This window comes from Mus caroli, unplaced genomic scaffold (assembly GCF_978045245.1).
Source record: "Mus caroli unplaced genomic scaffold, Mus_caroli_1 scaffold_2, whole genome shotgun sequence".
In the NCBI taxonomy this organism is placed as follows: domain Eukaryota; kingdom Metazoa; phylum Chordata; class Mammalia; order Rodentia; family Muridae; genus Mus; species Mus caroli.
In genome coordinates this window covers 12596086-12609298 of record NW_028227257.1, presented here as the reverse complement: position 1 = coordinate 12609298, position 13213 = coordinate 12596086, and the positions used below count along the sequence as shown (strand labels likewise).

Sequence of the window (13213 nt, the reverse complement as noted above, 5' to 3'; positions counted from 1 at the left end):
TGTGTGTGCATGCGTGTACATGCACGTGTGGGAGACCTTTGATTTTTTTTTTCCAGGGGCCGCTTATCTGCCTTATGTTTTGAGCTGTGTAAAGGTCACAGAGCTACTTGTCACTTTTTGCCTTCCAAGGAGTGGGTCCTGGGAAGCAAACTTAGTTAGGCTTGGTGCTCAGTACTCAGTACTCCTATGACCACACCACAAGTATCTTTACTCGGCTGCCCTAAGCCTAGCTGTTTTGAATGTCTGAAATCAGTTACATTATTTGGCTCTCCAGTGGACAGTGACTGGCTACCTTTCCCCCACATGGTGGCAGCGTTTCATTCAGGCCCCAGTTTGCATTTGTACATAAGAGCCTCCTACACCATGTGGTTTCACTCTCCTGTAGGTTCCCTCGATGGTGAGCACCAGCCTCAATGCAGAAGCCTTGCAGTATCTCCAAGGTTACCTGCAGGCAGCCAGTGTGACCCTGTTGTGAACTACATCTTCCTGACTGTGCAGGGGCTGAGGATGGTTTCTTAGAACCATGTGGACTTCTGAGCACGGCCCTGCTGAAGCAACACAGGTTTCCAACCTCTTGAACTTGTCACAAACTCTTACAGAGGAGAGAAAATATTGCTGTAAGCCAATGAGGTTGTTTGTCTTGATCATCATCAATATAACTGATAACTTGTCTGGTTTGTCCTTAATGGGACAAGTATTTACAATCCCATGTATGGCCATGGTCTCTGTTGAACATTTGCACGGTTTGGGTTATTTCAAATTTTTGGCAGGCCTTGACTGTGGAGACTTAATTTCTATTGTTTTGAAGCTTGTATTTCTCTTGTCCTTTGTGGGTTTTGTCTGTTTCTTTAAACTTTTATTGGACGTATGAAAAAGTCTTGTTGACTTGCAATGCACATTTCGTAGTTAAAGTCTGTAATCAGCAATAAAAACCCAAAATGTGTATCTAAAAGTGTCTTCAGGACAGGATTTGGTGCTTTCTGAAACTTTGATAAAATGAAGAATTTCTTTAAATCTACTTTCCCCATCTGGACTCCATAAAAATACTAATTTTTAAATCACTTAAACTCAGAATGGTGGTTTTTATTGTTTTCTTTTTTTAAGAGTCTAAGCGAAACAGTCCTTCAGGCAGATCTGGAGCTTGCCAAGGATCCCCACTGTGAAAGGCTGCCAGGCATCCCAGACTGAGTTAGGGGGCTTCCTACTGACCAAGACCTGTGGAGGGGTTAGGATTAGAGCAGCCATCCTTACTGTGGTTTCTGCTAAAGGGAACTGTATTTGTTGTATTTAACCTGGACCTTCATGTGGTCACAGGCCAAGCAATTTTGTTCTGACAGCTTACCAAATGATTTCTCTTCCACGCAATTCTTATGTGTGCCTATGTTGGTTGTCTTCCTCCACAGTGAGTCTTCTGGGACTGACCCAGGTCTGTCAGGTTTGGGTAAGTGCCTTGGCCTGCTGAACCATCTCACCAGCCCATGGGATTCTTTTTTCTTTTTCTTTTTTTTTTGTTTTTCCAAGACAGGGTTTCTCTGTGTAGCCCTGGCTGTCCTGGAACTCACTTTGTAGACCAAGCTGGCCTCGAACTCAGAAACCTGCCTGCCTCTGCCTCCCGAGTGCTGGGGTTAAAGGCGTGCGCCACCACACCCGCGGATTGTTTTTTTCTTACGCATTTTTTTTTTTTAATTGCTTGGTAGGTATCAAACAGGTTGGTTTTTTTCTTTTTTTAAGATTTATTTTATATACACCTCCATGTTACATCAACTCAGCCATTGCTGAACCCTCTCACTAGCTCAACCCAACCCCTTTTTAAAATAATGGTGTATTTGTAATGGTGTAAAGGATGGTGTATTTGTGGGTCCTTTAATGTTCTGCTTGGCTGGAGAGCTGTGGTGTCTGTCCTTCTAAACTGCTGCTTTAGTGATTTTCATATGTGTGCTGTGCATGGAACTCTTGTGGCGCTCAGAACCATGTCCACTTGGTATATTTTATTGCACTTTAATTGTAGCACACCACAGCACGTCCTCAGCAATAGCTCATGCCGTCAGGGAGCACAGGGGCCTCTGCTCATTAGCTCAACCTGTGGGCCAGGATTCCTTTGTTTGTTGTTGTTGTTGTTAAGATATTGTGACTCTGGGGTGCGACTCAGTGGTAGTCAAAGGCCAGTTGACACACATTCCCTCAAAGGAACTACTGGCTCCTGGCAGTTTTTCATTTTGAAGAGGGGTACATATTGAATTCTTAGCCATTACTTTTACACATTTTACACATTCCACAGCCAAGCATCCATCAGTCAGCCTGGCTCAAGCTGGCCACTCCCAGTCCCTCATATCACACTTTCTTCAGTTACTGCTCAATTGGAAAGACTTTCTTAGTAGCTGTTTATTTTTAATATAAAGATCTTCTAAGAAATATTCTCTTCTTTTAAAAAAAGGTAGAGAGGGGGATGAACCAGAAGATTGATCTAGAAGTGGCATTTGAAAATAAATTAACAAAAAAAAAAAAAATTTAGTATTACCATTTATTGGTGACAAAGAAAGTAAGTTTACTTATATATGAGTGGGAAGGTTCCAGCTAAACCAAGAGTGGAAGCAGGGCTGCACTAGGAGCCACAATGCTCTCCCCCAGGCCAGCTGACCTGCCTGCCCCTGTGCACACCAGCACCAGGAAACCTGTCACCTTTCCCCGACTTAGAGGTTGGAATTGACTGTATTGGGCCCTCTAGGGACACCAGCCTGTAGTCTTCTGGGCCTACAGGTAATGTCCTGTAGTGTGGTAAAAAAGCTACCTCCTCAAGAGACACTCCTTTTGACAATTTCTGTTATAATGGGTAAAGGTCAGGGCTCATTTTTAAGTCTGCTCCTTAAAAATAAAGTTAAAAAGGACCATGTTGTTTGATCTAAATCTTAAAAGACCTAAGCTGTCCAATTTACACAAGGGGTAGGGAGTCAAGGATTCTGGTGGTAATTCCAGAACTGTTCAGCCAAGCCAGAGGCATAGAATGCCACCAAACTGGGCTGTGATCTTTGCCAGTTACATGACTGACTAGTTTCTAACCTGCTAGGTAAGTAGATGCGACTGAGGAACTGAAAAGAAAATTATAGTGTTGTATCAATCAAAGGAAAAAATGAAACTTGAAGAGAAAGCAGTGGTTACAGTGGTGCTACGAGTGGCAGAGCTGAGTCAGTTATGTGCAGTAGGAAGCACTGGTTTTTCTCTGGTGCGTTTAGCTCCGGGGCCGCTATAAGGCCTCTCTGGTGTGGCTGTCCGGGTTTTTCAAAGTATCTGAAGAAGCCAGCATGAGAATTGGCCGTGCTCTCGGGTTCTCTGTCACAATGCAAAAACAAAACTGGAGACGTTGGGGCTGGTTTCTGGATGGATGGCAGAGCACAGCATCATCACTAGCCGCCCAGCACAACCAGGGCTACCACCTGAAGTTTCTTGTCGTCTTTGCCACATTTTTATCCACCATGTCTTGGCCCACTGGAGTTATCAGAAATTCCAAATTTTCAAAGCAGTTCTCAGTATTTTCAGTATATATGTTGGGTTTTATAATGGTTTGTGGCCAGAAAAGGTTCAGCACCTCCCGCACCTTTAAGGAAGAAGAAATGACAGTGGCAGACATTGAAATGAAAGCTAACATCCAAAATGCAGCTTGGTAAACCCAATGCCCCCTGTACGGAACTGATAAGAGTCATCCTAGAAAATACTGGTAAGTGGAGAAAGCAAAGAGGGATGTGTGCATGTGTTATGTCTGAGAAAAAAGTGACACTGGTGGCTTTAACTCTGACACCGACATACTTGCAGGCAAAGCACCAATGCACATCAATTTTTAAACAGCTACATGAATGTGTCTTACTGTCAAGTTTAGAGGGGGAAGGACTCTGCCTAACCAACAGTGGGTGAAGGTGTGGCCCCTTCTTCTGACACTGCCTCCCATGGATACCCGCTCACCCACACTGCCATTGTCTTCCGCATGTGTTCACTCACGCTGAAACTGGTCCATTTCCTGTTCTTGGCATCTCTGTGCTCTGTTGGTCCAACTCAGACAGCAGCTTTAAAATGTTCAGTGCAGCCTAGAAAGGTGAATGAAGGAATAATCAAATCACAGGGAACAGACTAGTCCGCCTTCTTAAAACTTCCCAGTGAAATGTTTGAATCCTGCTCAACATCAAACTCCCATGTTTCCCTTCCAATCAGAGGGTGCCCGCTTAAAGGATGCATTATGGTCTCATCGAGTGAACACCAAAGCTCAAGTGTGCTGATTCCTCCTTTGAACAGAACTCCCCAAAGAGGGCTTTCTACAGCTGCCAGAAGTGAGGGATAGAGTAAAGAAAGAATCAGACTTGTCCACAAGGCTACAGGAGAACCATGTCCCTCTTTCTGAGACCACTAACACATTGACTGAACAAAGGAATGTGCCAGCTCTTCTCAACACCTCCTGGGCCCACATACCATATCATGACAGGACTCCACATCCTTGCCGATGCCATGACTGACGAGAGGTGGCTGTGAGGAGCAGTTGATGAGAGATACACACTCGTTCTTATTGTTCTTGGGAAAGTCTTTGTATTCAACCTAAGGAAAAACAACAACCCCTTGCATGTGGGCATGTAGTGGCTTGGGTTTTAAATGCTGTTCCTAAGGAAAAGTGTCTTCTCTCCCTTCAGCCCTGGCCACACGTACACCTCCTGGGGCAGAGTGTGCACACTGAGGACAACTTGCTGAAGTTGGTTCTTTCCACCAGTAATCATACTGGTGGAAAGTTGTTTGGCTTAGAAATAGCCACCTTTATATAAGCCTCATTCTCATCCCAGACATCTTTCTTCCTTCCTTCAGAACTTCACTGTACAGTCAAATCTTAAATAAAGCATATAATCTTGCCTTTTCTGGTTTCTGTAGTGCTGAGGACAGAACCCAGGGTCTTGCACACACTACACAAGCAACTCTGCAGGAAGAACCTAAGGCCCGGAGATGACCACACAGTTACCTGGAATCCCTGGGCTCTGGAAAGGTAGTACAGTTGCTCAGAGGGTCTAGTGCGAGGTCCATGGGGTACGTGGCCTGAAGAGATGTTATTCTTTAAAATGGTCTCGGCTGTGGGCGAGGTGCCCCCGTACAACAACTCTCGGGCTATCATGGCAGTTACCGTTGCCTTGGCAGGATTTGGTGCTGCCCTGGTGAAATCTTTGGTGTGGTGTCCTTGACTAACCCCGACAGCCTGGGCAACTTCTGGCACCATGGGGAGAATTCCAGCTGGCAGCTGCTGATGGCTAAGATAAGGCATCCTGAACTCGTCCTCCTTATTACCTGCAGGGGACACAGGTCACCATAGTCACCCTCACCACCCAAGAACCTACAGAGCCACCTTTACCACCCCACCATCCCAGCATACACAGAAAGGCAGCGAATACTGTGCTTCAAAAAACTCACACGAGAGTCACACAAGCACAGACCACATTGGTTCAATTGACACTTACTAGTTCCATTTTCATCCCCAGGGCTAGGTTCAAAAAACGTTACTTTCCTTCCATCTCCTGGTTTCTTTACTGGAGTCTTAAGAAAGAAAAATGGCAGTGAGCATAGACAAGCACAGAAGCACTGGGGTCTGTGTGGATAGACAAACTCTCGTGCCTCCCCATGACAGCATTTGCATAGAGCAGATCATGAATGCATAGCTGGCACTGTGCCAAGAACCAGAAAAACACTGCCAGGAGAAAATGCTGGCTTGAAAGTGTTCAGCTGTTGGGAAAGTGGGGTCTGCACTGGTGCTAAGCAGAAACACTTTACATAACTAGAACATCCAAAAACAGTACATCCACAAAGAACACAGAGGTACCTAATGCTGTCAGACAAGAAGAGAGGGTGCTCATGAGTACTCTACTGTTTTGGAATGGGAAATCTAGAAGCCAAATCAAGGTAAATCCCAGGTACTAACTTCCCAGCAGTGGGAGCTATTTCTTGTAATGAAACTGGCAGAGCTCAAGAAGCTCAATCCCCAATACGACAACTGCTATAGGCAGCAATGGTGGCTGATAGTAATATTCCACTCAGAATTCACACAAGACTATAATCTATAGATTTGGCTCATTTGACCATGCTAGCTTGTCCCAGGAAAAACCAGAGCCAGATTCAAAACTGGGTCATGCAGACAGGTGGCAGTCATTTCAGTTCCCTCCAACCCCAACTACCCATCAGAAGTAGAGAACAGGACCTCCTCCGGAGATGCACATCCAGCCCATAGTGACACTAAACAGGAGACTTAACCGAATGAATGGCTCCCAGGACATGAAGAACTGGACAGGAAACTCCCTCCTGCAAACACTAATCTCAATGGAGGAGCCCCAGGGGGCAGGCTGCTTACTGCAGGGGAGATGAAGCCTTGCCCCAGGCTTGCCCATGCAGGGAGTTAGGCCACCTGGCACAGAGTCCCAGCAGTCACCTTCTCTTCTGATTTGAGTGCTGGCTTGGCAGGCTGCGCCTGGGGAACTTTGAACCCCAGGATCTCCAGCATGTTCTCAGCAGCATTACGCTTGGCCACCTTCTTATTGGTACCCACTCCTTCTGCAGTGTGATGCCCAACCTTTACCTGTGTAAAACACCAACACAACAAAGACCTGTGACTTAACCCAAAGCCCCAGGGATGACTCTGCTGAACTGGGTGGTAAAAAGCTTTATGTTGCTTATTTTGAACTACTACTGCTCTGATGGCCACACTCAAGTTAGAGATATTGAAAACTCTATTTTTAAAGAGTTTTTTTTTTTTTAAAGACTTTATTTATTATTATACTTAAGTACACTGTAGCTGTCTTCAGATGCGCCAGAAGAGGGCATCAGATCTCATTATGGATGATTGTAAGTCACCATGAGGTTGCTGGGATTTGAACTCAGGACTTTTGGAAGAGCAGTCAGTGCTCTTACCCACTGAGCCATCTCGCCAGTCCTTAAAGAGTTTTTTTTAACTTTAAAAACTATTGTATGGAAAATGTGTGCCACAACACATCATCAAATTTATTAAGACAGGTATATATCTAGAGCTCAGTGGGGCTCTCCCTCCATACCACTCTCCTGAGGGCTGGCTGCTAGACAAATCCCAGCACACTTCATCAAAGCTGTCCCCCAGCCACTTCAGGCAAACTCTGATCCAACTTACTCTTACAAAGTGGATCCTGTTTCTGTGACAGGACCTCACTATGTGGAGTCTTGAACTCATAGAGATCCACCTGCCGCTTGCCTCGGCCTCCAGAGAGCAGAGAGCAGGCACTACCAAGTCCAGCTAACTGTAACACTGCCAGATTAGGACATGGTCAGGGAAGAGCTGCCTACAGCCCCACCAACTCACCTGCATCACAAACTCCCTGCGACGTGGAAGACCTCGTTCTGTAAGGAGCATGTACTCTGGCTCCTTCTCCTTTTTTGCCTGCTGGATCTGTGCCAGTCTACTAATAGGATTCATCCCTTGGCCATAATCCGGGGCTGTCTGGAGCTGAAAAACAAACAAACAGTGCAGAGACAATGTGCTGTTGCTCACAGAGAGGAGCCAGCCAGTCCAGCGTCAGCACAGGATAGAGACAGACAGAGAGAAACCTCGTGCTGGTGTAACCGCTCAGAACCAAAGCCTTCCTAAGACTAAAGCGTGTCTCAGGACCATGCTGAGATGCTCTGTGGGTTGGTGGTTGCCTGTGACCTCTGTCACTCTCTGCATGCAGAAGCTGACTCCACATAACTGGGGACATTAGCATAGTGGAACTGCCAGGTAAAAAGCTGTAGGACCACACTGTTTGGGCAAGAATGACAAAAAGGAGCCAGGCAGTGGTGGCGCATGCACCTTTAATCCCAGAACTTGGAAGGCGGAGGCAGGTGGATTTCTGAATTTGAGGCCAGCCTGGTCTACAGGGTAAGTTCCAGGGGAAAAAAAAAGAATGAGAAAAAGGGAGGATGGAGCCAGGGCTATGGCCTGTGGCTACTGAATCTGCATGGGGACCCATGCCTAGCTTTCTCAATCATTAAAACCCAGAAACCACTGAAAGCCTCTGTAAAGCCTCAGTCTGAAGACGCATCCCTACGGAAGAGGCCTTGCTTGGCCAGCACACCCGAGTGAGGCCCTCATCCAACCCCCAGTAGCAAAAACAAAACAATATTATGAATTAACAACCCTCCAGGTGAGGCCGGGGGAAGGAGGACTGCAAGCTTCTGAGGACACTAGGGGCTCCTTCCTTGGCATGTCAGGGATGATGGAAGTAATTTTCAGGACACACCAGATGAAAAAGGATAGGCTGGCTGAAGTCCTGTCCCTTTCTAGTGCGGAAAAGGGGCAATGTCTGAATAAAGATTCCTATCTTCTGTATGTGAGTGTTTTGTCTGCAGCAGTTCACATGTGCACTTGGTGCTCAGGGAGGTCAGGAGGAGTCCAGAACTGGTGTTACAGATAGTTGGGAACCCAGGTCCTCTGCTAGAGCTTTTAACTGCTGAGCCACCTCTCCAGTCTCCAGTCCCCATGGTGAATGCTGTAATTTTTTTCCCCTGAGACAGGGTTTCTCTGTGTAGCCCTGGCTGTCCTGGAACTCACCCTGTAGACCAGGCTGGCCTCGAACTCAGAAATCCGCCTGCCTCTGCCTCCTGAGTGCTGGGATTAAAGGCATGCGCCACCACGCCCAGCTTGTATTATTATTATTATTAGCGATAGCCACTAAGTTTCATGCAAGTCTCCAAGTCTTCGTTCGGAATCGTCTCTGTGGGCCCTGCAGTGCTGCTTCCACATTGACCCGAGTTAAGTTGGCTCAAGAAAACCCTACCCCTTCCACACAAAGACCGACAGGCTGTGGTGCCCAACCGCAGGGGAAGCTGACACCTGCGCATGTTTCTCCTCAACCCTCATGTTTCTGGCTCATTTATCCTCAACCTATAGCTCCTATGTGGTGTCTGTAAACATCCATTCTGTCCCGTGTGGTGCTGAGCAAGCAGCTTCTACCCCACCCACAGCAGCAGGCTGGTTCTCTCTTTGCTGGTGGGTTTTCTGGGGAAGGCTCTCTTACCTTGCAGGTGGGCTGACTTTTCTTCTTGATTCTGGGCTTCACTCGCTCCACAGCAGGGAGGGGTGGCAGCCTCCTCAGCTGCTCCAGAACAGCCCTTGCCGCATTCTTCTTGGAGATCTTCTTGCTTTTCCCTTCTCCTTCCCCTACAAATTCCCCAACTGAAACCCTGGTCACAAAGTTCTTCATGTGTGGTGGGCCACTCTCCCGGGCCACCTGTGTCAGAAGGAAAGACTGAGTGAAAGCGTGACGGACACTTGGTGGAAGTGGTAGAGCACACTGCTTGGCACACTCGGGATCTAAGGTCGGCTACAAGCGCAGGTGCAGAGGATCGGGAGGAGGAGGAGGACAGGTTTTAGTTACAGCACCACAACAGCTTGGACATTGAGGCACTTGTCGCTGTGCCTTCCACTGACTGCCAGGCCCTGGGAAGAAGACTACAACCTTCAGGGTCCCCACAAAAGGTCTCACGATCCAAGAGAAGGGGACTCCTCCGAGGAGCACAGCCACTCTAGAACCCTAAGCCAATGCATAAAGAGGAATAGCCACCATAGCACAGTAGTGCTGCACCATGCTCAGAGGGACGCTACCTGAATCTGCTCCCTCAGAATGAGAGCCACTTAACAAGCCTTCAAACACACCAAGCTCACAAAACACAAAGGCTGAGGATGGTCACAGATGAAGTGACCAAAAGGCAAGATTGAAAGGAAGGCCCTGAGCTGTGTGGCAGAACAGCAAAAAATTCACAAGCGGTGGCGAGACCATCTACTCACACCTAGGCTCCACCATGCTACATATGAAATACTACTTAGGCTGCCGGTGTGACCATGGTGGAGCCAGCAAATTCTGCCCACCTAACTCAGATTCCTAAGGACAGACTGCACACAAAGCCTGGCGGAAATTAAGTACTATGTTTATTATTCAGCAACACTTCCTGCCAGGCAGTGGTGGTGCACGCCTTTAATCCCAGCACTCGGGAGGCAGAGGCAGGCGGATTTCTGAGTTCGAGGCCAGCCTGCTCTACAAAGTGAGTTCCAGAACAGCCAGGGCTACACAGAGAAACCCTGTCTCAAGAAAAGAAAAGAAAATATATACTTCCTGAGGATCTAGCATGGGCCAGGCCATATGCCACATGCAACAGATAAGAAAGGCCCCACTCAATCTAACAATGGCTGTGGCTATGACCCTTCTGATTGGACAGTTACTCAGCCGGAATACTTACAGGATGAACAGATGAACCACATTACTACCTCATGTGCTCACTTGAATACAAATGTCCCCATGGTCCCCAGTTGGTGGCAAGGTCTGGATAGGTCAGAATGTACTGAGGAAGTGTATTCCTGTGACACGGCAGAACAGACTCATCCTCCTTCCACCTCACCTGTCTCGTGTTCGTGTTGAAGAGACGAGCTCTCAGCACCCTGCTCCTCCAGCCGAGCCTACCCACTCTACCCACTCGCTGCCATGATGAACTTGTACTTCCCTGGAAGCATTAGCCCAAACAAGCTCCCAGTTACTGTGTTTTATCACAACCAAGAGAAAAGAAATACACCTTACAAAGCCATCACTAGGGGGCACCCTAACGATTTCTTCAGGGGCTGCCTGAGAAGTCTCTGAATGCTACCTATTCAGAAAGCAGGTGCCAAGGTGGAGGAGGAAGGGCAGCAATCTAGCTCCCAGCAGCCTCCAGAACAAACGGCTCTAAAAAGCTCTGAGGCGCAGGGCAGATGATTACCATCAAGAGCTGACAAACTTAACAGGAATCCAGCCGGGCGTGGTGGCGCACGCCTTTAATCCCAGCACTCGGGAGGCAGAGGCAGGCGGATTTCTGAGTTCGAGGCCAGCCTGGTCTACAAAGTGAGTGCCAGGACAGCCAGGGCTACACAGAGAAACCCTGTCTCGAAAAACAAAACAAAAACAAACAAACAAACAGGAATCCAGAGCTGGTCCTGAGCAGAGAGATTTGGGGAGCTAGGCACCCTCGCCTAATCTAGCCCATCCTCCCTCTAATCTCTACAGCTGTATCCGCATACTATCCTACCCCTAAGAAAGGGTATGTTTTCCTTCTCCTTCAGGCACTGCCCAGGGAGAGTTTGGGATACAGCTCTCACCTAGCATCCACCCAGCAACATGCCCTGTCATTCCACCCCAGCCTGCCCAATAGAACCTCCACAACAGGAGACAGGATATAGGACCAGGAGGCTCTAGTTCACAAAGCAGGGGACAAGGACATCCCTCACACAGGTTGGTCTGGGAGGCGAGCACAGCTGTCCATCGACATTTGCCCCACAATGGGAAGGCAAGCACTGCCACATCTTAGGACAAAGTCACCCTCACGTGGGTATGGAATGAAGGGTGAATAGGTGAGTCTGGCAGCTGAAGCATCTTCTGAAGTAAAAGAGAGCACTGTAAAGAAAGAGTTAAACTAGTCTTTTTGTTTTTGTTTTTCGAGACAGGGTTTCTCTGTGTAGCCCTGGCTGTCCTGGAACTCACTCTGTAGACCAGGCTGGCCTCGAACTCAGAAATCCACCTGCCTCTGCCTTCCCAAGTGCTGGGATTAAAGTCGAAGAGTTAAAATATTCTTAAGACACAGCTTAACATAGGCAACAACAACAAATGTCAGAGACTAAGCAGGCGCACAGTGGGGTGAAGAACCTGCCAACCCTGAGCCTGATCCACATAGACAATTCAGTGTGGTTTCACACTTGTGATCTGAGTAATGGGGAGGTGAAGATAGGATCACTGGGGCTCAGCCAGCTAGCCAGCAGAGCTAAATTGGGGACCCCAAGACACCAGTATGAGACCTCGATTCAGAATCAATGACACACCTGGGTGGATAACGCACCTGCTGCTCGAGCTTGCTGAGCTGCCTGAGCCTGGGTCATGGAGAGGAGGAGGACTCCCTGCCGTCCTCTGACCGCCAGTGTGCTGCTGCAGCACACTCATTTACACACACATAATTCGCTTTTTAAAAACAACTGTTTACATGCCTTTGATCCCAGCACTTGGGAGGCAGAGGCAGGCGGATTTCTGAGTTCAAGGCCAGCCTGGTCTACAAAGTGAGTTCCAGGACAGCCAGAGCTATACAGAGAAACCCTGTCTCGAAAAATCTAAAAAAACAAAACAAAACAAAACAAAACAAAACCCCAACTGTTTAGTTTTGGGGGGCTGGCAGAGCACCCCAGGGGTTAAAGACACTTGCTACCTGTCAGGTCCAAAGGACACTCCATTTCCTCCAAAGTCTGGCGGTTAGTCAAAAGTCAGCACTCCTCAGGAACGTGCGTTTCCCTGAACCAAAAGGAGTCATTACCCTTATCACTAGCAAAAGAAACTAATGGCTACCTGTGGTGCCTATTAGTGCAGCACAGCACATGCTGGCCTCTAGGCTCTGCAGTATCACAAAGGTGTCTGTTACACATTTCAGAGTCCATGCTGCTACCCTGGCTCTTCTCAACTCCTCCCACCGACCCTAGACTTCTCTAGCTCAAGGCCTCCTTCCCTTGAGCTGTCTGTCCACTTCTCCTTAGAACCCTATTTCAGTTATGCCCTCTCTTAGGCCTTCCTCCCTCCCCCTCTCCCTCTCTTTCTCTCTCCCCTTCCTCCCCCTCTCTCCCTCCTGCCCCTCCCTCTCTTTTTCTCTCCTTTCCAGGCATGGCCATGTACAGTTTACACTTCTCTGCTCTGGACTCCTCCAGACGCCTCTGGTGGTTCTCTTCCTCATATCTACAATAAAAACCCTTCACCTGACAGTGGTTCATAGTTTTAATCTTAGCACCTGGGAGGCAGAGGCAGGTAGATCTCTCTGAGTTCAAGGCCAACCAGGATACAGAGCAAGTTCCAGGACAGCCAAGGCTACACAGAGAAATTGTCTCAAAAAACAAAAACAAGGGCTGGAGAGATGGCTCAATGGTTAAGAACACTGAATGTTCTTCCAGAGGAAGACCCAAAGCCAAAATTAAAGCAGGGCATCAGGTTAGGTGTGGCAGCAAGTCTTTAGTCTCAGCACCAAGAGGAAAAGACAGGAGGATCTCATGAGTCCTAAGGAAGCTAGGGCTATACAGCGAGACCCCATCTCAAACCAACAAGCATCTGTCAAGGGAAACTTTTTTAAAAATTGCCTCCTCTTTTCTAGTGTATTGGGACTAGTCTAGAACAGAAATATAATTTTGCATTTTGAACAG

The 13213-nt window shown here is 47.7% G+C and overlaps 2 protein-coding genes across 5 annotated transcripts in view; one reads left to right on the top strand and one right to left on the bottom strand.

The window, feature by feature from the left end:
* Cse1l (chromosome segregation 1 like) overlaps nt 1-626 on the top strand; it is a 39023-nt gene extending 38397 nt beyond the window's left edge. Inside the window, exon 25 of the mRNA XM_021183210.3 lies at nt 386-626. Coding sequence (XP_021038869.1) covers nt 386-475 — 90 coding nt within the window. The 3' untranslated portion in view covers nt 476-626. The remainder of the gene's footprint in view (nt 1-385) is intronic.
* Nucleotides 627-1973: 1347 nt separating this feature from the next.
* Nucleotides 1974-13213, bottom strand: part of Stau1 (staufen double-stranded RNA binding protein 1) — a 46799-nt gene continuing 35559 nt past the window's right edge. For 2 of the 4 annotated variants that reach the window (XM_021184530.2, XM_029472862.2), the window contains exons 5-12: nt 9036-9266; nt 7343-7486; nt 6443-6589; nt 5481-5556; nt 4991-5310; nt 4456-4578; nt 3991-4076; nt 1974-3592 (exon numbers count right to left, since the gene is read on the bottom strand). In XM_021184530.2, the coding sequence (XP_021040189.1) occupies nt 3577-3592; nt 3991-4076; nt 4456-4578; nt 4991-5310; nt 5481-5556; nt 6443-6589; nt 7343-7486; nt 9036-9266 (1143 nt within the window). In that variant the 3' untranslated portion in view covers nt 1974-3576. Of the gene's footprint in view, nt 3593-3986; nt 4077-4455; nt 4579-4990; nt 5311-5480; nt 5557-6442; nt 6590-7342; nt 7487-9035; nt 9267-13213 lie in introns of those variants that run through there. The other 2 variants (XM_021184535.2, XM_085832238.1) reach the window with 2 other exon arrangements.